Here is a 25,949-nt window from a genome sequence, read left to right as displayed (position 1 = left end):
TAATGTATTTTCAGTCATAATACAATATCATTATAATTATAACGTCGTGTTCTGTAATGACGTGTAATAAGCAAGGGACCTCACCCCTCCCCGATAAGATCGGTATCCGTACCTTTTTATTTCAAATGAATTAAAATGCTAATACTGTCATTGCACGATGTTCATTTATCATTCAAACTGAATGGAATGAAATTAGAAACATAATAAATAATGCAATGGCGTCGATGTTTAATGATTACGAATCATTAAAATACTTAAAATCATTGAAAGATGATTTCAATAACTGGATAAATTTAATTTAAAAAATATTATTGTATAGTATAGATTCGGTACGGTTATATATTTTGGCGATTTAGTGTATTAATATTGAGTGTTTTTATTGAATGTAATTGGTTTCTTTGTTTATAAGCTTTCGAAATAATTAGACAACTTACCAGTTATAGCAATATCATTTATAATTGATTTGGATAAATATATTTCTATTCATTTATTATCTTTTGATTTCCTGATTCTAATTTATCAATTGGTTCTGTGAAATTGAAGTTATTTTATTATAATAGGTACCTTAACTTAAACAAGTTATAAGTGCAAAAAAATATGTAGTATTACCGCTAGAGTGATTGGAAACTCAAAGAAGCTAGGATTGGTTCTATTTAATTTTTATATCAAATAACCTGTAAGGAACAATAAAAAAACTTGTTTTTTCAGAAATTTCAAGTAGCAATCCGAAGATTAGACTCTGGTAGTGTTTATGGGTAGGTAGTTGTTTTATTCACGTGACTCACTAAGTACGAAAACTATTGGTCCTGCATCTACACTTTTTCCGATCGTTTCAAACTACCTTACTATCAGACTGCTACCTGTGTGTGTGTGTGTGTGTGTGTGTTGCACACATTTGAACGCTTGAATATTTCTTACGCACTTGATTATTTAACACACGTTAAAAATTGTCAGAAAGGATGAAATCATTCAGAAAGACATCATCACCATTAGGTTACGTATATTAAAAGTTCAATTTCATAATTAATTAATATTTTTTTGTAAAACAATTACAAATTTCATAACGTGTATATAGATAATAGTTTTGGCAAATGCTCAAAAGCGATACACACAGTTCAGCTCTCAAATTCCATCTAACTGTACCCTACTTGGCCATTCCAACACAAACCGTTGATTAGTAACGAACACAGACGAGAAACTAATTGCACTCATTGTCACATAATTACAACCAACATTTGTCATTGGCTCGGGCTGACTTTGGTGTTATAACGCTTAATCCCTCAAGGGCGGTGATATTTTATTTTATACCATAATATATATCCATCATTCGCACAAAGCATAATCGCACTTGTGCCTTAATTACTTTACCATACAAAGTAACAAATTTTTACAGGCTCTATTTAACTCCCAATGTTTGTTTGTTGGTTTGTATGTAGTGTATACGTCTATTCATATAATGGAATTAGATGCCATCTCCTTATACTACACAGTTTATAAGTGCAGATTTCAGTTCTGATGACAAATGTAGGAATTATCTACTTGTACCTACATCCAGTATTGGCTTCAGATAAAGGAACGGCTGGAGAGATTCTTATTTTTATTATATTTGATCATTATTTATCCCATGTTTAAAATTATATTTTATTTAAAGTAATTTTCTTTCATTGATTTCCTTACACTGCAATTTACTTTAATTTAAAATAATATTACAACAGTTTTACAAATAATCTAGCAAAATTACTTTAGTACTTTTACATATGATCTTTGATTTAAGGAATTATATAAAAATGTTACATAAATGTAAAAAAAAAATTGTTTTGTGCATATACGGTAGTATGTTTTTCTTTTTGCTTATGATAGTCTAAAGAAATGCCACTTATAAAAAGGAACTCTTCCTAATCAATTGCATTTACAAGAATGCTTAAAAAATAGACCTCGTAATAGCCGTGTAATATGTGTTTTATTATTACAGTTAAAAATATGAACGCATTCTACGATACTGTTCCACGAACGCTCCGCGAAAAAAGGTAAGATATCCTGATCGTTTTTTTTGGTTATAAATGTGATAAAAAAATTGCATTAACATATTATTAAGGCAACTTATACTATCGTCTGTCAATATATCAATTCATTTACAACGACACATTGAAATAGATACTTTATACGAAGTGAAACTGGTATAATATTTTTTTAATTAAATTACATTTCTTGCTATTTGTGTCGAGTTTTGAAATATTCTTTAATTTAATATTCTTTACATTACGTTTGGAATTATTACACAGAACTGTTTCGATATTGTTCGTAAACATTTTTTTTTTTCAAATCATACGTTTGTTTTTATATTTCTTAGCTATCTTACTTCGTTTAGCTCTATTTGTTTACATTGGAAAGTTATTTAATGGAAGTGGTACAGTGACAACTATTATGACACGTTAGTCTAATTAGAGGATAATTAAAATATACAAAACAATTAAACAAGAGGTTTTATATGTAAAGAAGTAATAAGTAAATCGAAGCAACATAACTAATATCAAACGTTCGTGCGAAGCGAAGTTTGCTGCACAGACTGCGTTCGTTTTCACAGTGTACATACACCCACCATTCCAAGTAGGTGAAGACGCGGGCAGAAACTAGTCTATTAAATTTAAAAATCGAATACAAAGATAAGATTGATAACTATTAATAATTACAAGAAACGAAGCACAGTGGCAACTTATTCCATTTATATAATTAATAAGTATCAAAGAATATGGAATTTTGTTGAAATACTCATAAGAATACTCAATACCTAATTTATCATCAGCAAAAAAAAAGTTAGCGAATGTATTCCATTAAAACTTTTATAAAACAAAATTTAAAAAATGCGTTGCAGTTTTATAACTAAACTCGCATATCAGTTTTTTTGTTTCTCACTATTTATAACTATAAGTTTATATTTTTTGTGTTTCATACATTTCTATAATATTATTCCACTTACTTTAGTTCTTACATTGTCATTGGACACGTTCGTTTATGTCATAAAAATAACCATCTGATTAATAAGGCGATTAATAAATGACTTGTGCTAATTAAAAGTTATTATTGAATTTTGTGAAAAAAGTTAGACAGAAGAATAGGATCCCGATGATAAACAGTCATCGACTAGGAACTAAGATGTGTCTTGTATAAGTAGTATCTGACTACTAGAACACAGCAGTTGGTACTTATTATTACTGTTTAGCGGTAATGAAAGCAATGGTAGTAACTATCCAAACCGGCTTGCACAAAGTCAACATTATCGAAGAGTAATGATATTTTATACAGAACCACCAATAATCTACACTTCTATAGAAAGTAAGCCTGTCTGTCTGTCCGTCGCTCTTTCACTGCCAAACCAATGAAAAAATTTGATGAATATTTGGTATGAAGAAAATTTAAACTCCAAGAAATCACATAGGGTGCATCTTTGGCTAACACATGGTAAACAATCGCCTAAAACGCGAGTGTAGGCGGGGCCACCAACTAGTTCGAATAATCATCAAGAACCAGTAAGGTTTGCATATCTGATTTCTATTAGGAAAATTTAATGGTCAAATTTAGCATTTGTCGGTGTTACCTTCAGCGAACAGAAGCCACTAAAATCTCAGGCCAGCTCCATGTATCAAATTCATATTAAAGTTTGCATGCAAAAGTTTTCGACGGTCAACTAACAATTGTTCACAACTAACTAGCTATATTCTAAGATATTATTAATTGGGAGCTATTATTAACCACGAAAAGTTGCTTATAAAACTTTCGTATGGAAATCGATACGTACTTACTAGGATTTTTTATATTTAGAAAAACGAGAAAGTAAGTAATAGCTCGTAATAATGTTGGGCAAACTGTTCCCAATCTTGAGAGAAGAGATTGCTCTCTTCTGTTAAGGATGGCGTGTTTTAACATTCGATTGCTTTGTATGCGTGTGTTTTAGACACGTGTAGTTATATTTAGGAAATTTTTATATGTAAGTGAACGAGTTGAATTTTAAACATAAACCCTTTGTTCGTTAAAAACAATATTGGCCTTTCAGATTTGAAAACAAAATCATGTCCTAAAGTGAGTGGTTCGGTGCCGTGAAAATAATTAAAGTTAAATAAATATAACTTACCTATTAATACTGTTAAGCGCTGATGATCCAGAATTATCCCTTTCGTTCCTTTCCCTAGAGCCACCTGCGAATCGCTCAAAGTTTTCTCTCTCCTTATAATGTCTATCGGGCCTTGGCGAAGAGGATCTTCTGCCTTGCATTTGTTGAGGCATATTGTTCTGTTGGACCGTCTGAAGAAGGTTGTGATTCGCTTGCGGCTGCTGCAACGCCTGTAACAGCTCCTGGGCGTTGGCGGCACCATTCGACAAGAAGTTTGGCAAGCCCTGATTTAGTAGAGCGTTCGATAGCGTTGGGTTCAACATGTTTGGTCGTATGTTTGACGTCTGTTGCGGATTGGAGTTCAGTAACTGGTGAGGTTGGGCCATCGCTTGGAGGTTGGCTAAGGACGTAGAAACTACTTGGCCGTTATTCAACGCTAGATTCACCATTTGATCGTTTGAGTTGACGTGGTTTACCGGAATCGTTAGGATGGTCTGCGTTGCGAGCCCTGATTAAAAAAATGTATATTTATAACAACTGTACTTACCATTGAATCAAAAGGGATCTAAATCAATATAACGTATGTGAATATTAGTTTATAGTTTTCCATACCTTGAGATGTAGGAATCAATAGCTGGGCGCCTTGTATTCCTTGGACGAGCTGACCTGAAGCCAAGATGAGTTGTGGCATAGGCGATGGCATAGCTGGTGGCAGCATGTTGTTGTTGCCAACTGGATTAGGTGATCCCATACCTAAGAAATATTAATACAATGTAACCTTTTATTCATATGATTAATAGATTTTTATAGATATTCTTTCATTACAATTCATGTTGCAACTATTATTACTTGAATACAAAAAAAAAGTTTATATTTTTGAATCGTTTTATTATAATAATTATTAAATAATGGTACGTATCATTACATATGGATATATTTAATACCGTTAATAATTTAAAAACATTACCAATATAATTATAATAATAACAATATTTGAAATGTCCATTAAGTCAAGGTAATTTTGTAAAATTTCATAATTCAATTTCAATCGGTAATAAAAAGTATAATAAATTTAGACTATTTGCTTTACTAACATTCGTCATAGCAACGAGTCGTTACTCACGAAACAATCGTGTATCATAAGACTTTCTACCTTTAATTAGATACAATAAAATAATATAGTCATTAAAAAAACCCCTTCACACCGTCATAATAATAACGATAGAAAATTACACAAAATCCATCGGCAACCGAGCAAGACTAATTTACCGCGAACAAAACGGTCTCACAAAAATCTAAAACATTATCTGCATGCCTTACAAGCCCGTTAAATCCGACATTAACATAACCTATTCATTTAAACCATGACATTTCACATTTTATAATAAATGCTCTTTTCTACGGCGCATCAATTAAGAACCGAAAAAAATGTATAATAAGGTCTATTAAGACAATAAAACTGTTAATGATACCCGCAACAGACGCTAGCTACATCCGTGCGTTCGTGAAAAAATATAGTAATTATTCTCATTATTTAAATACGTTTTTTACCCATTACGAGTGAGGTATAACGATCGGTCTAGAGAAGCCGCTATCTCGGATTCATTAATCGATTGGTTTCGGTAATCACCTAATTATGGAAGTGATTTTCGACTTAAGAGCAATTTTAATGCATAAACCGTGTCTCTCTGATTATCCCATTTCGTCTAATTAGTCGTCTACCCTCCTAAACGACGAATGACCGTCCGTCGAGAATGGTAATGTGCTGAAAAAGACGAATTAGATACGTGACCCGGAGCGGTCTATAATTGAAAAGGTGAGCGGTGAACGGTTTTGTGTTCAAGGAATTAAATAATAAGTTCCCAGGCGCTGTTTAATTATAGCCAATTCATGTATTCTTAAAGGTTATAACCTAATTATTCATGTATAATTTGGACACGGCGCGAAAATAGAATATATAAGAGGTCACTTATTATAATAGAATATATTATGATCATGACGAGAATCTATATGCATTGTAGTAATTGATAGATTTTTTAAAGTCTTGGATATATTTTACCTGGTGCGCTAACGCTCAAGTTCAGTGGCGAGTTGATGACGGGGTTGGATGGCATGGACGTGAGGCCTTGGAGGTTGGCGGCCAACTGTGACATCTGTTGAGACATCTGTTGCTGGGACATTGGCATGCTCTGCTGCATGTTGGCCAGGTTCTGAAGGTTTTGAAACATTGATGCCACTGTGGAGGAACGAATCGTTAAGTGACAATGCATTTTATTGAAACTGTATTCAACAACTCTTATACAAGATAAATATAAGTTATTTTGAAAACTTTTCATACGTTTAAAATTGATTTTGAATTATATTGATGTTAATCTTTGAAAAAATAGTTTTTAGAAGCTTTATTTAATATTTATTATTTGGAAGGTGACTGATGTTGAGTTGTAAGTTAATAATAAATGTATAGATTATGATTAGTAAGTAAATAAATCAGTTTTACGAACTCACTGGAGCCATTCAAGTGCGGTTGGTGGGGCGTGCGCGCGCGCGGTGACGGCGTGCGCGGCTCGGCTAACTGCGCGCGACCACCGCCGCCCTCCGGCGAGCTCGCGCCGCTTTCACGGTCCGACTCCGCCTGCTGGACACACATGGATTTCTTCATTTATATTTCAAATTAAATACATTTAAACATACATATATTTTCAATACAAAAGGAGGAATTCAATATAGAAGTTTTACACTTTCTTATTGATGGTCAATTGAAACAGTAGCGCCGGTTCGGATAAGAAAACACCCCGACCCGAGAAGAACAGGTGAAAGAAATCAAGCGGTTTTTTTTTTAATTTAATTTTTAGTTCAATCGAATAATTCAATTCTTATGTCAATGGCTTTTTGTTGTGCCGACAGAGATTATTTCGCCAATGTCACATAGGATGGAGAAGACACGAAATTGGTTGGTACGGTTGAGGAAACAAAAGATAAAGAATACTACTTCTTATGGAATTGTCAGTGTCATTATAAAATGTGACGGAATGTGTTCTCCTACTTGAATTGTGTTTGTTTTTGGATTTGAGGGTGATGTAGGCTAATTTGTATCGTAAATGAACGGCAGCAAAGCCGCTGTTGAGAGATCCTACATCCCTAAGCCTTAAACTTGGTGGAAAAAAAATCGGTTGATTTAAAGCTCGTTGTCAATAAATGGACAAACTTGTCTACTGGCTAGCTATTTATAGCCGACAAACGATTATTTTTCACTGTAATTAGATTGATAAAATAATTATTACTTAACCAAGTTTTAGTATTAGATTTTGTAAATATCCCTATTAATATTATGGATGTGAGAGTAACTGTCTGTTTTTGACCACTTTACGCTTAAACTACAAAACCGTGGAATGATATAGGCTAGTTTTTAACCCTCGGGATTAATGGAAGGTGTATTTTTGGGTTCTATAAAGTTATATGAATTTCTCGCGGTTAAACCCGCTGGTTCCGCTAGTATTTTTAAGAAAATAAGGCGATACTTCTGATCACTTGCTATCGTTATACATGATATGAAATTATGTAAATTCCACGATAGTACAGTCGATACTAATCTCATAATTGTTTGATCACCATATAAGATACAGCTGAAAAATTGCTTTATAGGATAATTCGCTGTTAGTGTCTACTTGTTAATGGGTAATAGGATATCATCGATTAAAAGTAATTGGTTTGAACGAGTATTTTATTAAATGATAAAAATATCTTTCTCTAAGATGAATATTCGATTTTGTTAGCTCAGGCTAGCGAATCGGTTTGATCATGATTTTTTTGAGTTCAATTTGTGCATTAGTACACCATTAGCTATAGCGTTATCCTGATAACACAGGGGCAGTTAAGGGTTAGTAAGTCGATAATGTTACAGCCACCCTTTAACACGTGCAATACAATAACAATCTCTAGTATCCGATGAGACAATTCAATGTAGAGACAATTCGTTAACACATCTTTATTATTTGATTTCATTTCAATAATTGTCGCAGTTTAATGTATATATTTCTAAATTTGTACATTATATGTTTCTATAAATAAATTTCGACTAAATTAAAATATATAAGTAACAGTAATAAATATTATATAATAAGTTGGAGTAATTAATGAGATGCAGAATTCAAATTATAATCGTTATAAAAACTAGCGACTTTCAGAGTTGGTTAGGCTAATTAATTGGACCTTGTTCTAGACTTTAATTATTGTGAAAGACAAGCGCTTCCGTAATATTAAATTTATTTAATTAAATTACGAAACGTTTGGTAAGTGCACTTCGAGACACATTTTTAAATAAATTCATATTGAATTTTTTGGAATTTAAATCGTGTAGTCTATGTAGTAATTTTGTAATAATAATTGCAATCATATAAGAGAGAGAGAGTTTAATCTAGGATCTTTTTTATTTGATTCGCACATATTAAAATTTCAATTTTAGATCTATCGAGAAGTTGGAGCGAATCTGCGGGTTTAAGGAGAACCGTGAAATAATTAGTAGCAGTTTGTTAGTTAGTTACTTCTTTAATTAATTAGAAAAGGAAATTTGGTCGTGTATTAAAATGATTGTTTTTGATATTTATTGTCTCACTGCTATAGTGTACTAGATAGTTGATTCAATTTTAATGTTTTTTTTATGTATTTGTATGTGTGTTTAGATCGTTTAGATTTGATACAGTAGATTGCGATCGGGTTCCGTGATATAATTTCAGCAAAAATATGAGTAAATTTTATTTTTATCGTACGATGTCGGAGCAGGCAACTAGTATATAGGTATAGTCTTCCCATGAAATTTTGAATAGAAATATATCGATTAAACTAACAATGAAAAATCGAAAATTAACAATTTAATGTAATTTTTAAGTATTTTACGTTTCATTAGTAATATGTAATGTTTAGATTAATATGAAATGAATAAGGAAAAAAAAATCACTAATGACCCAATGAAGAAACGTAATATAAAACTGTTATATATAATATTATTTACCTTATGTGACCATAATATGAACTGAATAAATTATTCTTATTTTAAGCAACTTATTTAAAGACTTGTTTTTTTATATACTTATTTATATTATTAGAAAATCTTGCCTGTCTGAACTTAGGCTCACCATAAATACTCACATAAGTGAAACAGTCAAAACTATTATGTATGTATGTTATTGTGGCCGAGTGATATACGTATTGACCCTTGCTAGCCCTAGTTCGCATTTCGCCCTTTTGTTCCCATAGATTGTAAGTAGAGAACGCTTGTACCTAATATTTGACCAGCAAACTTAGGTCGCGCGCATTAGTCAATGCACAGTTTTGTTATAGGTTTGGAACACTTCATATTAAAAGATAGGAATATGTACTCTTAATCGATTTATTTAAAAAGAACATTTTGATTAAGTCCTCAACAAAATCACTTATATTTAATTAATTAAATTTAAATATTTCGTTAGTTCATATTTGATACTGTTAGAATATATCAATCGGACAAAGCTGCGTGCTTCAATTGTTTATATAAACCCATTTCGATAGATATATCTTGAAAGGCCATATCGCTTGTCTGTAATTATTAATAAGTCATTAAAAACAGTTTATTAAATTACCTCAAGGCAATATATTTATATAAAAACGGTAACGTACAATTCGTTAAGATATATTTTTAAATCAATACATATTAATGAATTTATTATTAATTTAACTTTGAATTATGAATTATTAATAATTTAAAAATATTCGTGATTGGCATACCTTAAAATGTTTTCCAGGGGATTGTGCTTAGTAACATTATTACGTGTTATGTAGGTAGAAGATTATTTTAGAAGAGTTATTAATAAGGATTTTTTCCATAACATATTCTTACGTTGTGTTGCTTTTATCGAAATTATTAACTTAATATATAACCTAACGCTATTATTATTCATAAGATTAATTCAATATTCGGCTAGAATTTCTACATACATTTTATTTACTTGGTGCAATAGTAATAATTAGTTACTACTGTTATTCTGGTTGGATCTTATGAATAAAATATTCATTATGAACTGGTGTCAACTATATATTTATAATCTTTTTAAATAACGACTCATACTAGCTTCTAAAAATCTACTTGATTAATAATTTTTTTAATTTAGATTTCTAGCCTTGCACATTATTGTTATTATTTTTCAGAATTTGTTGAAACCGATATTGCGACGAAACCGAAGGGCACAACTAGGCGTAAATCATACTAAATCGTACAGACAAAGCCATAAGTCGAGCCTATCACAAGCGGTAATTATTCTTTATAAAATTATAAATAATATACGATATGAATTATTGAAAGGTAATTAAATATCGGCCTTGATAAATTAAATAAGGATATTGTTGATTATATTTAATATGCATAATTATTTATAGTACAAAGAACATATATAATGGATATAATTAAGGTTAAACATTACGTCTTAGCGTTAATTTTTATATTTTCAAGCAATTTTGTAATTATAAACTTGTTTTTTTTTTAATTAAACGTATGACCTTTAACGAATGTATTAATATAAAATAACCAAAAAGTTTTTATATGAATCGGTATCCTTAAAATATTAAATTGTAAAAGTACTTTTGATTGACGTTTTCTAATGATAATAATCTTGTGAAATACTTACGAAAGACAATGTCATTCTCCCCGAACCTTCAGCAATTGTTCACTTTATTTAAAACAAATACTTCGTTGCTACACTATGGTCCCATATATCATCCTTTGGTATGTGAAAGTGTAAAGTACCCGTCGCCTCAACTTATTCGAACTTCGCAAAACTTCGTACAAACTCACTCGTCCAATGAAAACGTCCGGTTCTTTACCACCATATCAAACGACTTAGATATTAAAAATTAGTTATTAATCAACCGTAATTTATAAAACAATTATTTATTATAAGTTTATTTATTATTTAAAAACGTATTAATATATCATTAATCGAAACGCGATCGCTCGACACTTTTAATACACTATTTTTCTAACACTTTGCTTCGCGTAGAAGTTGTATTGTTCATCAAAAGTTCTTTTTCGAGGCCAGAGCGAAGCGGAACCATAGACAAGAGATACCGCGGCGAAAAAGTAACACGGACACTATCGACAAAGCGCGCACATATATTTTTTTATTTTTTTTTTTCTATTTATTTATCAACGGCCGGCACACATACAACCGCGCGCCAAGTTGCACAGCGCAGAATGAAAGCGCGTCATCAGTTTAAAAAATCAACCCCTTCGGTGGTGGCTGGAAAAAATGCGGCCCCGGTGGGTAGTGGGTGGTCCCTCCGAAATCCTTGCCAAAGCGATCGCCATCGGCCCGACTTGTCACTTGTCGAATAAGCATAATAATTAGAGTTTTCGATTAGCGTTTTAATTGTGTTCAATTACAAAACCCGTCTCGGCGTTTCGTTCTAATTTTAATTATAAAAAAAATATATCTTAGATATTAGATGGAGTGTTTTAATTATTTATTTTAATGCCTTGTTTAAGTGTACATGTATCTTTTACGAGGCGACTTTTAATATCTCGTAACGACTTTTAAAAAGTTATATACTAAATGAATTATTATATCATGGTATTCGTATAATATAATTTATGTGAGTAATCTCTGAACTGCTAATAATAAACTATGAATACAATATTCATTTAAGATTAGTCTGGTGACATGGCATTTTTAATTAATCACTCTTAATTAATTAGTATAATTTTTAGTTTATAATACGTAATACCGTTGACATTTTGTTTGAAATTAAATTTTAACTTCCATTTAATATTTTTTAGAAAAAGTTAACGTGCGTATTATTGTAAGTTAGAATTATATACCAAAATATGTATACATACTGTGTTATTTTTGTATTTATATCAGTATTATACGCTTGTGTTGCAAGCAATGTTGCTGTATAATACATGTATGTAAATTGTTCATAATAAAGTTTATTCTTTTAGTAATTCTAGTGTGTCGGTATACAATGAAATAACATAAATGTGTTGCAGATCGCCGCAGTTAATACATTTATGTACGAAGGAGGGAACATTGCGCGGGCAAGCCGAAACGGACAAACGGCGCGGCGGAAAAATTATCACCAGCAAATAACATTCGAAATAATCAGCGGTACACGAAAAAATCAGTAATTATTCAGATGAAGTTGGACGAACGAAGGGGGTAAGGGGGCAAAGGCCGGCCAAAATAAAAACGGCGTTGCGTAGGGGTGACACCCCGCGCTCCCCTCGCCTCTACAAATGTTATCTAACTGCGTTCGCTTCGCGCCGCGGCGCCGCTCCGCTTGGAATTAGCGCGCCCGAACCGACGAATTTTCAATTTGTACTCGATTTTTTTCTCGGATAGTTGCTCCTAATGGAAAAGGCTAGGCGATCACGGATTCCGTCTGAAGCGGACGGCGGCTCGCGCTAGATCCCACCGGCGTCCGCGAACACCATTACACGTCATTATTTGGTCCGCAAAGTGGGTATTATTGGCGAACCGGCACACACGCGTACTCATCCTCATGGGTGTGTGTGTAGATTTTTACTCATTAATTTTAAAACGCTCCGGATTTTTTTCAGGGCGGGTGCTAGGGGGTACGTGGGGGGTTAAAATTGGCGATGGCCGCCGGGCGGGGTGTCACCGGCGGGGGTTATTAAATAGATTGGTCCGCGGCCGAACGGAGCCGCCGATCTGCACTTGTACTCGCGTCATTAACGGGTTGAGAACCGATTTTAAATCGTGAAATAACAGCCTGTTACAGGAAAAGTTGAGCGGGGCTTATCGGACTCTCGCAGTCGTATTCTACAAGCTTAATTGCATTAAAATGTCTAAGTGTATTTTTGTTCCGCGACTCCAGCGTTCGTTATCACCGTTAATTGTTTCGCAGCGGATCGCGGGCCGGCTCAAGACGGCCGTCTACGGCGCTCGCGGACGCGGGCGGCGCGTAGCGACTGTCCCAGCGGCCGAGCCATCCGATACACACACGCACGACGCGTTTTTTTCTGCGGCCGTTCGGTGGGGTGACCGGGAGGGTGCTGGGGAGACGAATTGTGAAAAATACTCGAAAAAAGGCAAAATTGTAGCAGATATATAATTAAAGTCCGACGTACAGTAACAGCGTACAGCGATGTATTATGCAGACGCGCTCTCGGGTGTCGCGGGCGACTCGATACGTGGACGGGCCCGCAAGCGAGTGAGAAAAATTAATTGAACGGACATACATTCATACGAATGCGAGGGAGTATTATCGGGTGTTCGTAGCTAACAAAATTTGATTAACTTCCTTCGTTTCGCCCGCGCGCCGAAACTAGGATTAATGATGCTCTTAACGACTGATTCAGGTTTTTAGTACCGCAACGATTCATCGCTCTCGAATGTTCGATGCTATAAATATTTCTATAATTAGAGTATGATAAAAATATTTTGAATTACACATCATTTTGCCTTTTGATTTTTTTTTTAATTACAAATTTCAAACTATATTTTTATGAATGGTAACTCGATGAATGTTTTTCATTTTGTATTTTGTTTTGCCATCTAAAAATCAGTGTGTATGTATGTATGTGTGTAGTTATCGAAGCTATATCGCACGTAAATATACTTCGCTGAGTCAAAACGTCGACTGCTTTGATCTATACTGTTAACAAATGCACTTAAAACATAACAAATAACATAATAAAATTCATTGTTGATCAAGCATCGACAGCGGGGGGCAGACGCGACAGATGGTTAGAGGGGCCTTACGATTAATTTGACATTAAATTCAATAATAACCTCCAATTTATTGCGTAATTTCCTACCAATTACGTTTCATTTATCGTTCTGTAACGAGGTTACAGCTGGGATAAGTGTGAGACAGTTTTTATCTCAAAATTCAAAGCCGATTTTATTTTAAACGAAATAGAATTTTTGAAAATAGAATTTAATTTCGAATAATAAATTATGACGAACAAAAAGTTTCGTTAGGTTTTAATAAAAATATTTTAAAGTTGTCTAAACTGATTTTTCAAACTCTATACAAACAGTGTTAAAAAAAGTCGTTAGATAAAGTTAATACTGTAATCCTCTAGCTGTTATAGCGAAGCTTTAGCTGCGACTATATATGAATGTATATTCCTCGATATCAAGAATGTTACACGAAGTTATATAAATAGTCATGTATAATAAAAATGAAAAAATAAAATGAAAAATATCGAGTTTATAATTCAGTAATATTACTCTAGTATTCTATTGCAAATAAACGCATAAACCGGACGGGGATTACGGCGCCTTAGTTGTGGAAAAGGTTTAATTTTTCCACGATTAAAATATTTTATACTATCAATTATTACTTATTTCAAACTTAGTATTTGCCAAAATAAAAGCGTTTTGATGATATATTGCATTGATTATTTTGTATTTCTTATTTTTTTACAATCGAATCATATAAAAAAAAAGTAATATATAAAAAGTTTTTACTAATGTTTATGATAAAAAGAGGAAATTTGTTGTAAGATTATTTTTTTCATTTGATAACTCGCTTATATAACTATAAAGCTGATTTTTTGAGAGTTGATCGTACAAATTCTTCGAACGGTCAGTTCAATTTGACAACGTATTTTTGTGAGTAAGATTACAGGCAAAATAACTTGCTAGTGAATAAGTCGTAGCTAGTAATTTATTTAAAAAAAAAAAAAAACAATTTTTTTCTAACAACGCTTGAATGAAAAAATTTCATTCCGGCGCGTGCGCGATGTTATAGAATCACCCCCCGTGGAGTGGCGCATGAGCACCGCCATTCAATCTATTGCCTATAAACGTTCAAGTACTAAATTCAAATTTTTAAAAAAAATCTATTGTCGAAATCAATTTAGGGTTGTGCAATTATCGATAATTACTTTTATGGAAGAACGATGTTTTCAATGGCACTTATGTTATTCAAAAATAATTTATATTGTGTTCTTTCTGTCATACCGCTTGTAATATGGAAATATTATTAACTTTAATTTATTTTACGTTTTATTGCATATGACTGAAATATCGTTTCATATAATTTTCATAAGTAGCTCTACCCGGAAATTCATTAGTGTCTGAAACGTATTCTTTATCCGAGTTTTATAATAATCTGTGTATACAGGACAGTATCTTTTTCATATTTATTCTTCTAAAATAGGTCTTACATTTAATAAATGTAGGTATATATAATTCTAATTCTCTTTTTTTAATGTTTGGCTAATACAGCTTACGCTTTGCCCTTAAAATAATAATTATTTAAATTTCTAAGTCATCCAATCACATACGATACAAAGATTAAAATATTTCTAGATATTATGTTAGAAAATATTTATAAAAACATTAGACCTATAAAAATAATTTATTAAGTTACAAATTTGGAAGACAAAACTTAGCAATCAAACTAGTATATTGTAATGTAGGCAAAAGTTAATCACAATTTAAAGGGAGAAGCTATACTGTTCCTGATTTTTATTATTATAAAAAAATACTAATAACTGTTTTGAATTTCGAATACAATTTAAACAGCCGTCATTTTTTTTAAATAAATTATTTAACTACACTAATATCCTTCATAAACATTTATGTGTATTCAATTTGAAAGTATCTAGAATTTTTATATACGTCTGCATTGATGCTACTACACGCATAAAAAACATTGTGATGTCGGCCGGGAATCGTTTAAGCTCCACCTTTTACTGGCAAACCCTTTCAACGATGGCTCTACGTTTGCGTTTCAGCGGCAATTTAAGAAAAAAACAATATACGAACCATTTCAATTATCCTTTATAGAGTTATACTCGTAATTTTAATGAATTTTTAAAATGTTATAAATCAAAGATTTATATATTAAATTATTATTAATACATTTGATATTTTATTAATATTGAAATTTATTTCTTTATTTTAGGAAGAATTAAAATATACGTTACGATTAATTTATAATTGGAATTTTAGCTTTATTAATAGCATTTAGAACAACTCAAAAATATATAAATATAATATAAATCTTTAATCGATTTTTTTTTTCAGTTTTTGTTAATCTTAAAACTATATGAAAGTCTTTGAAATAACTTCCATAAACTTCAAGCTTTGCAACTTGATGAGATATATTTATCACGGATGATTTTCATCATTATATAACCTTGATTACTATTGCTATTGAAATAATTTAGGTTTATAAAATTTCAAGCCACGACCAAAGTAAATGTGAAAATAAAAAAAAAATGACATAATATCTGTATGGAACGTATGAATATTTCAAACTTATTAAACACGTTCGAAATTTAAAACGACGAGACAGACGGACAAGAGAACAGAGGTTCACGGCGAAATGAAGAGGAAAACATATAATATTCTTGCAAAAAAAAACGTAAAAAATAAATTGGTGTACGAATGAAAGCAAGCACCGATAACCACACCCACTGGGTTCAATCGACGTACCTGCGAGCAGTAGTTTTTCAAATATGCAATTTACTGATTTCAAAAATAAAAGCAAAAAGAAAACGGGCGGCCGTGGGACGGGTCGCCCGTTCGGACCATGGAAAATGATGTGAAAAAGGAGAAACGAAACCGTAAAAAAATAGTAGGCCGGTACGGTAAGTAGTATCGAATGCGCGCCACCCTCTCTCCTAATTTGTAACGTTACTGCATTTCAAAGGTACCGAGTTATTACAGCCAATAAACTGTCTTTGTTATTTCGATGACTCCTAACGACTGTTATGGAATATTAAACGAGCGAAAAAATTGGGAGGTTCGTTCGGTTTTCGGGTTTGTTTCGTATATCAACGATATGTTAATATGTTCGTATAGTACGACACAACTTAGATGTAGCATCGGCAAAATTCGTAAAACCGATCACATCCGATGATATCCATAATCTATCCCAAATTATCAATATTTATTTCTTATGTGAATATGATCTTTACACAAACGTAATAACTTGTAATATCATATGACTTAATATATTCGTCAGTTTGACATGTCGATTTACATGCACTTGCTTTCTCGGGTTGAACTGACGCTAGCGTCTAGCGTATAGCGTTGAATGGCGCGATAGGCAGCTATTTCTATGGGTTGGGTAAAGTTTTGTCTTACTATATATACCACAACCTCTCCGAAATCTTAAATAAAACAGGTTGTATTTATATTAATGATAACAGTGTTGTTAGTTCGATAATATTCTCGCAGGATGTACATAATTATATTCTGTGTGAAAATAATTTAAATTATAATTTTTTTGTATACGACTAATTATGTATCGAATTTAATAAGTGAAAATAATCAACTAAATTCTTAACGTTTTATTTTTGTCGTCATTACATAGTATAAAACAAATTCACCTTCCGCTATTTGTCCCTATGTATGCTTAGATCTTTAAAAATACGCAACGGATTTGGGTGCGGTTTTTTTTAATAGATAGATTGATTCAAGAAGAAGGTTTATATGTATAATACATGTAAAATATAGTAGATAAATACTGATAATTTTAGAGGTTTCAAAAGTGATATCGTAAAAAAACAATTGTAGTATATTTATTAGCATCATTTCACCCGTGCGAAGCCTAGGTAGGTGGCTAGTTTATTATAAATTTAATAGTGATATATTTAGGTATTTTTCAATCACGCATCTCCTCAATCTTTGTAACGTTACGGAAGTAAAATCTAACAGAATCTCGTTTAGAACGCTACGTATGAAAATATTTCATACAATTCCTTGAATTGTAGCTCTCATAACGATGTAGAAATTTCACTTCTAATAGGAGAAATGACATAACAGTCTTAAGGATAAATAATTATATGGAAACGAGTAAACGAAACGAGTAGATTTTATGTAATTGTGCGGAAACTATAGTTCTGTATTAATATTGTAAAAAATGTGAAAGTAACTCTGTCTGTCTGTCTATCTGTGGCTCTTCTGCGACCAAACCAAGGAGCCGAATTTGATGAAATTTGGTGTGACGCAAACTTGAACTCCAAGAATACTTTTTTGCCTAAAATATGATAACCAACCCCTAAAACGCGAGCAAAACCGCGGACAACAACTAGTATATACATAAATATATTTACGTATAAAAAGCGATGTAATAAACATCGCGTCGCTAAAGCAACAGCCCGTGAATGTTCAACGTAAAACTATTCCGTAACAACAAACTCTAAACTCACCGCAGAACACGGTCGTAAAATGTCGGAACGTGATATGCGACATTCTCTATAATTAATATAACATTCAAATGATACACGCATCAAAATAGCGTAAACGTCAATCGGCTATGAAAATTTCGGTGAGATACGAATTGAGCTCTTACGCGATTCGAAACAGTTTCCGACTCAATGTTTATATATCACATATTAAGGATATGAAATAAAATTCCGCAGACATTTTTTATCTTTGCCGTTTAGTAAATTCAAATCGTTTGTAAAAAATACATTGGCAGAAAAAGCATATTATTCAATACAAGATTTTATAGATGATGAAAAAGCGTGGAGTAAATACCTGTTGACTTCCAAGCAGGATATATTAATTTAAATAATTATATTAAAATAACATGACTTTGTATTTTTTAAATGTTAAAAAAGAGTAACTACTGAGTTTCTTGCCGGTTCTTCTCGGTAGAATCTACTTTCCGAACGAAAAATCTACCCCGGTGAAGCTACCACCGAGGTAGCTTCACTTAATTGTAAAATGACGATTCAAAAGTGCTTGTAAAAGCCTACTTGAATAAAGTTTATTTTTATTTGATTTGATAGAGTTCGTATTTGAACTCGCGTGTTCGATTCAGATCTGCTCCTTCGATCCACGGAGTCATCGTGGCGACCGCAAAAGAAATATGGAATAACAATCGAATTTAATAGAAAATTCACACTGTCATTAGCTTGACAGAATAAACACACTCAATTTATAAACGTTTAAAGCAGTCACGTAAGCCGAACTATTCTTTTAGCTCCAAACCTCATATTAACTACAATAGCCACTACGTACAGCTAGAATTAAATTCCTACACGCGATATCCACCCATCATAATACATCCATAAAACACATATTGGCATGCAAGTATATCAGAACTAGTAATTTGTGATATCGTAGAATAAGCAAATAAGGACGGTATTATATAATATATTATAGGGCGTCATTAAAACTACATAGAAAGAAATGTAAGCAACAATTAAACCTACAGTTTGCAATTAAAATAATGGCTGTCACACCTATAAGACAATTAGGTGGTAGAAAATAATAAAAAGTAAATTCTATGTTTTGGTAGCCGTCCATTCGTTAATTATGGCTAATCAAAAAAAAAAAAGACTATAAATGTAAGAAAATGTATAGTTTTTAGCGAGGTCTCCCGGTGAGTCGTTAATGTAAGCTGTTTATATATTCTTGACTTAAAATCGGACCCGAGGGTGATTTTTAGTAATTAGGTTTGTTGTGGTTTCGTTTCTAGTGATTACGGTTTACGTATGTTTTTATGATACGTTATGTTTCAATTTGATTACTAATTTAATCATGAAATATATGGGTGTGAATGTCTTTTGACATGGCATTGTTCTATACGACATTATAAAGATACAGAAAGATAGTTGGATTTAGTAATTGAACATATGAGATGGCCCAGTGGTTAGAATGCGTGCATCTTAACCGATGATTTCGGTTTCAAACCCAGGCAATAAGGCTTTATTTGTGTTTGCAATTCATCTCATACTCGGCGGTGAATTTTCGAAATTCTGCCACATGTGCATTACACCAACCAACATTGGGACAGCGTGATATGTTCCAAACCCTCTCCTATTGGGAGAGGAGGTCTTAGCCCAGCAGCGGGAAATTTACAGGCTGTTACTGTACTGTACATATATATCTATGCAAAAAAAATAGATTGGAATGTGCTATCAAGATTCTTGATAGCACATTCCTTATCAATAGTAAGGGTAAGATATATCTCAAGTGAAACTGGAATAAATTCTCATACAAATTGGCCACACACATAAGGAAAGTCTGTAATTGCGTTGTACTATTCATAATGGAAGAACAACAACACACATTTGCATATAATATATTTAAAGTGATTAAAACAACAGTAAATCGATTTTTGAAACGAATTAACCCAAATGACTAATATTATAATTAACAATATGGTATTGCGTTAAATTGTTGTCCTACAAACAGTTAGTGCGTATGTTTTACACGCATTTTAATTATGCTTATTAACAATTAAAGGCAATACACGAATGTAGGTCAAGACGGTTAAAAGGAATAAATCAAGTGCTAGTCATGATCTCATGTATTTGTGGCTATTTAGCGACTTATTTCGTCACTCTTGATCACTCGTAATAAGGTCGAAATTTGTAGCTTCACGTGTCAAGTTATACTGGTCATCTAAAGGCCAACAGCGTCATTACATTATTTTGAGATCATTATATTGCCACTATGTAATCCGTGATTGATACGGCGTAAGTCGATAGTGATTAGTGAGTAGATCACCTGCGGGCTTAACAAGATCCTTATCGATAAATGGCAATCCAACAAATCGTTTGCCTTCAAGTGAAAAAATTATGATGTACTCGTTTTAATACTATTAACAAACCTTATAAAAGTATTATTACTAATACATAGAGAAGTATTTATGATTGTTATATACTTATAATAAAAAGTCGAGATGGCCCAGTGGTTAGAACGCGTGCATTTATAACCATTATTAACCAATGATTGCGGGTTCAAACCCAGGCAAGCATCGTTGTTTCATGTGCTTAATTTGTCTTTATAATTCATCTCGTGCTCAGCGGTGAAGGAAAACATCGTGAAGAAACCTGCTTGTGACAAACTTCATAGAAATTCTGCCACATGTTTATTCCACCAAACCGCATTGGAACAGCGTGGTAGAATATGTTCCAAATCTTCTCCTCAAAGGGAGAGGAGGCCTTCAGCCCAGCAATGGGAATTTACAGGCTGTTATTGTTGTTGTTATATAGGTACTTATAATATATAGGTATAATTAGTGTGGCGCAATAAGATTTAAATTAGGGTAACATAATAAATAAATGCGTTTTCGAACGTGGGCAAAGAAAGAACTACCATGTGCGTAATATGTATATGTAATCTGTGTAATACACCATGTCTGTATCTCAAGTTTGCTTCTCAAAGAAACGTCATAAGGGACATCTCAAGCTGTCCCTTTTTATTCCATATTAATAAATGTACAATTGTAATTAAAAACATATTACGAACATATAATTGTATTAGAAATTTCTCTAATTAAAATAGGTATGTTTATAATTTAGTGCGCAATTATGTTACTATCGAAGCAATGAGGGACGAACGAAAATGGAATTAACAATGAATATTCAAATAATGACTGCAATTTCTTTAAATATTTAATGTATTATCGAGGGGAAGCGTTACATTTATTATGTTATATGTTACTAACGAATGCTCGTTGCTTTACAAGCATATAAACAATTATATAACTTGCTTATTTTATACACTTATGTGCAATTTTTGATGTTTGCTAATCAAACAAGGTCGTTCGATTGGAATTAATCATATTATATATATGTGAAAGTAACTCTGTCTCTCTGTCGCTCTTTGACGACCAATCTACTGAACAGAAGTTCATGAAATTTTGTATGAAGCAAACTTGAACTCCAAGATACGCTACTTTTTTTGCTTGATACACTACTTACACTACTTGATAGACTACTTTTCTTATTATATGAGCTTAAATCCTTTGAACCAAGATCCAATCCTTTGATCCAAGAAAGTTTTATATTACAGCTCATAGTATTGATGGAACGAGATTTACAAAACCTCGGGCCAACAATAACCACTGTTAATAATAATAGTATAATAGTAGTATGTATAATGAAGTAATAGGTCATACGTCTTGTAGGTATCTCTAGTAAGCTGAGAGAATGATCACACACACATATATATTTAAAATATATAAAGACATATTTTGTTTATGAAGGCGATCGAGGTATAGGTGAATTGTAGATTTATTGGAGTAGTTTAATTGAAACAAAATTTTAAAATGTATGTGTTTTGTAAAAGTATTAAACAACTTCTTATGTTGATAAGGCTTCAGTCACACATACAAGATATCATAATAAATCTTGTAAAAAATTAAATGCGAATTGTGCCTTCCATATTTGATAAATTTATATCAACGGACATAATATAAATTTATAGTTAGGATATCTTATGCGAGATAAATTATTATTTCAAAACGAATGAATAATTAAAAAAAAGACTAAATGTACACTATGGTTAACATCGAATTCCTACACATTTGAATCCGATAATTTTTGATTATAGCAAGATATTAAAATCGTGCTTAATAATCGTTGAAAAATTTGTAATTGGTGAAATCAACCAAATAACATGGTAACAATCAATTTTAACTAACTATTAAATAGAAAACGATTCGGCCAGCTATAAAGAACCCGATAAAATTACAAAAGAAATCTATAAAATGATTAAAATTTTCTAATCGCACCAATTAGTGGGTGAATTTATGGTCTCGCTTATTAAAGTAACTCGCACACGGCGCGGTTACGACTGAGGAACGCAATGAGAATGAGCGGGAAGTTTTTTTTTTTATTCAACAATGCACGTGTAATTATATCATTATGCCTAAAAATGCAGCTGACAAATGAAAATGTTATACTGTCTTTCTTGAGATTGATACGATAAGCTAAGTAATAAGTAGTTTTGATTTACTTTATTATACTTATTATATTTTAAAAACCGGCAAGTTACGAAAATAAAAAAAGCATTAAATATGGATTAAATAAAAATCCGCACATTCATTAATAGGTAAAAGCCGTTCTAATTAGGTCTTCGAGTGAGAAGTGAACAAAATAATAATTAACACTGGTTGGTAATAAAGCGGGTATAAAACTAATTGGGTGCGACTTGGAGGTAGCCACGCGGACCGATTCCGAACGATTGACTATTGTTCGAATTTTAAAAATCCGACGCGTCGTCTAAAACCACAGATATGGGACTTTTTAATGCTGATTAAATTGAAATTCATGTTTGGGTAATAATGTTTATTCTTAATTTAAATTTACATAGAGAATTGGGAAACTAAAGAGATAACAACTGATTTATTTATGAGTTTTATATTTTCTTTAGATCCTCTTCTTATGTTCTATAAATTTCGTTATAAAAATTTTTTGAACTATGTAAAGCTATAGCATTTATTAAAATGTAAAAAAAAAACAAATCAAGTTTTAATTCGAAAGATATTAAAAACTAACCCTTTCGAAAAAGGTAATCGATGAACGCTAATGCAGTAAATTCAGGCAGTATTTTAAATCGAAAGCCGGTTGCCGTCGATCAGCTAGTTGAAAAGGGAAATCAGTCAATAATGCACTAATTTCCCCTCCTTAATGGCTCAGTCCGGCCTCTACTCAGACACTATTACGACACTGCAAGTTAGCGTGTAATGAAATAACTTAGCTTTTAGTTATTTCAACTGTTTCTTGTCTGTTTTAAATTTGGAACCGTTCGAGATTTTCAGAAGTTTTTTAAATAATTTAATTATGGAATTTGCAACGGTTGATTTCAAAATTAGAATTTGTAAACATTAAATACTCCTTGGATATTTTTAGTCTTGAAGTTTGCAGATTAGATAATGTTAGAAGTGAGCTTATATTCAAAATGATCAATTTATTTTTTCTAACATTTTTCATTGTATTTGAAATAAGTGCGTAATAAAAAAAGCTTAAATATATTGTTTTACTTGTGATTTAAAAAATGATGTTAATATGTTCAAATACATATGTACTTTTAATTTCGAGTAATATCTAATCTATTTCAATATTAAATAAAATTGATGATCTAAAAAATGCCAATAGTTCTTAAAAAGTAACAAATACTTTTAAAAAAATTGCCTAAATAATAGTTCAAGTTAGGGTCTTTGACCTACATATGACACATATGAAAGAAAAAAAAAACCTTTTTCATAGAAGTTATTTTTGCCTATACAATATTTATTAAGCCCTAAATGTAAAATATTGAAGTTATAAATAGTTATAAGCGAAACAAACTTTGTTGTTTTTACCGCGGTTTTATTGTTAGAACTTTTTCTCGGTTAGATTCCATACTAACACGGTTTCTCCACGCAAAGGTTATTCCATAAACAAAATATCCTAATAAAAACCCATTAAATATGCCATCGTCACGTAGACTTAATAATAATGGCGAAAATATAGTTTTCCTTACGATAAATTGTACATACCCAAGTCTTGTCATAATTCAGGGACTTACCCATTAGATTTATTATTCGTTTCACAAAATGACCTTGATGACGTCACTGTTTAACATAAAAAGTTATACAAACTTTTTTCTAAATAAATTACTAATAATAAAATCCCGATTTTACCAAAGTATTTAATCAGGAATATAATAATAATCAAGGTTATTTTTAAGCTTTATGAAATAATAGTGAGAGTTGTTTTTTTTAATCTTATTATCGGTGACTTGTATGTTATGTTCCTAGTGCCGGTAGTAACACTGGCTGATTCTTAACTAACCAGAAAACTCTAAGCAACTGTTTGACGAAAGAATATTTGATGAATGGGTATCTACTCAGGTGGTCTTGCATAAAGCCCTACCACTAAGTAAATCTTATGCAACAACAGATATTATTGCCATTTAAATTAACGTATTTTTTATTGTCAATGCACTCATTTATATAAAATTTTAATTAATCAAATACTTATTCGAATTTCAAAATCATTAAAGTCGTTTTTGTATTTTTTTGTCCTGGCAACATTTCGATTTGTTTCGCTTCGATCAGCCTTGTAAGTGCGGAAATATAATTATTGTTATCAATACAGCTCATGTAATTATATCTAGATTAGATCAGGACACATATGTAATTTTGTTTCATTACGGCCCTGTTGATTTACTAATGTTACATTAGGTACTTCCTGTAAATAAATGTCATTCCAAATAAATGAGTCCTAACATTTATACAAATTTTTATTTAGTACTGATATTTAAAATATGCATTACTTTAATTGGTAATAATTTGATTTAAAATGTATCTTATATAGGTTATGTATAATTGTATCATAATTTCTGATACCTTAAGTATGCTTGGAAGTGATCGCTTTTCTTACAATTTAGACGCTGTCTGTCATTACTTCTATAAAAAAGTTTAATTGTACAACAATCAGGTTTTATGTATTATAATTGGTTTAAATCAATACCAAGAGTATCAAGACATACTTTTTTTTTTTTATTTATTTAATATCAGTGTAAAGAAAAACAAATATACAATTACATTACAAATGCCATTAAACCTTATATAAATATAAACTTATTACATATAATAAATTTCTCAATTAATTAGAAACCATAGGATCAGTACTTATTTGAGACTTGATAACCTTTACACATAAAATTAAAAATAAGAATGTGAAAGTGTCTCTACATTCGAAATTTAATTTTGGATTTACCAACGATTTCTATAAATAAGTTTTACCGATAAATAAATGATTCAAACGTAACAGTGATTCGATTTTTGAAAGTAAACCAAGATCACAATTTTATTCACAGATAAATAATAAATTTAATTCAAAAACATAGGATGTTAAAAAAATACGCTATAAATTAAGCGAATAAAATTAAAAAAAAATCAAAAGCTCATTTTATATAATATAATTACCGGGTAAATAAGCAAAGCCATAGACAAGCGGTCGTTATCAATACATTTCACAAGGTTTTTCGAAGTAAAACTGGTTCCTATCTTAGCTCATAATTACCTAAGTAATAACCTAGAGTCTAGATAATACGTCTCTTTAAGCGGCAATTACGACACTAATAATTACAAATATAAT

The 25,949-nt window shown here is 31.7% G+C and overlaps 1 protein-coding gene across 8 annotated transcripts in view; it reads right to left on the bottom strand.

Annotated features, from left to right (window-relative positions):
- The window catches only part of LOC124534345 (POU domain, class 6, transcription factor 2), a 151,610-nt gene that overhangs the window by 31,420 nt on the left and 94,241 nt on the right, over window positions 1-25,949 (bottom strand). For 5 of the 8 annotated variants that reach the window (XM_047110125.1, XM_047110132.1, XM_047110129.1 and 2 more), the window contains 4 exons: window positions 6,614-6,743; window positions 6,168-6,344; window positions 4,721-4,861; window positions 4,130-4,616 (listed from right to left, as the gene is read on the bottom strand). In XM_047110125.1, the coding sequence (XP_046966081.1) occupies window positions 4,130-4,616; window positions 4,721-4,861; window positions 6,168-6,344; window positions 6,614-6,743 (935 nt within the window). Of the gene's footprint in view, window positions 1-4,129; window positions 4,617-4,720; window positions 4,862-6,167; window positions 6,345-6,613; window positions 6,744-10,764; window positions 11,317-25,949 lie in introns of those variants that run through there. The other 3 variants (XM_047110127.1, XM_047110128.1, XM_047110130.1) reach the window with 2 other exon arrangements.

Source organism: Vanessa cardui, chromosome 12, assembly GCF_905220365.1.
Source record: "Vanessa cardui chromosome 12, ilVanCard2.1, whole genome shotgun sequence".
Classification (NCBI taxonomy): Eukaryota; Metazoa; Arthropoda; class Insecta; order Lepidoptera; family Nymphalidae; genus Vanessa; species Vanessa cardui.
Note: the sequence above shows the minus strand (reverse complement) of the source record. Positions and strands in the feature narration are given on the sequence as shown.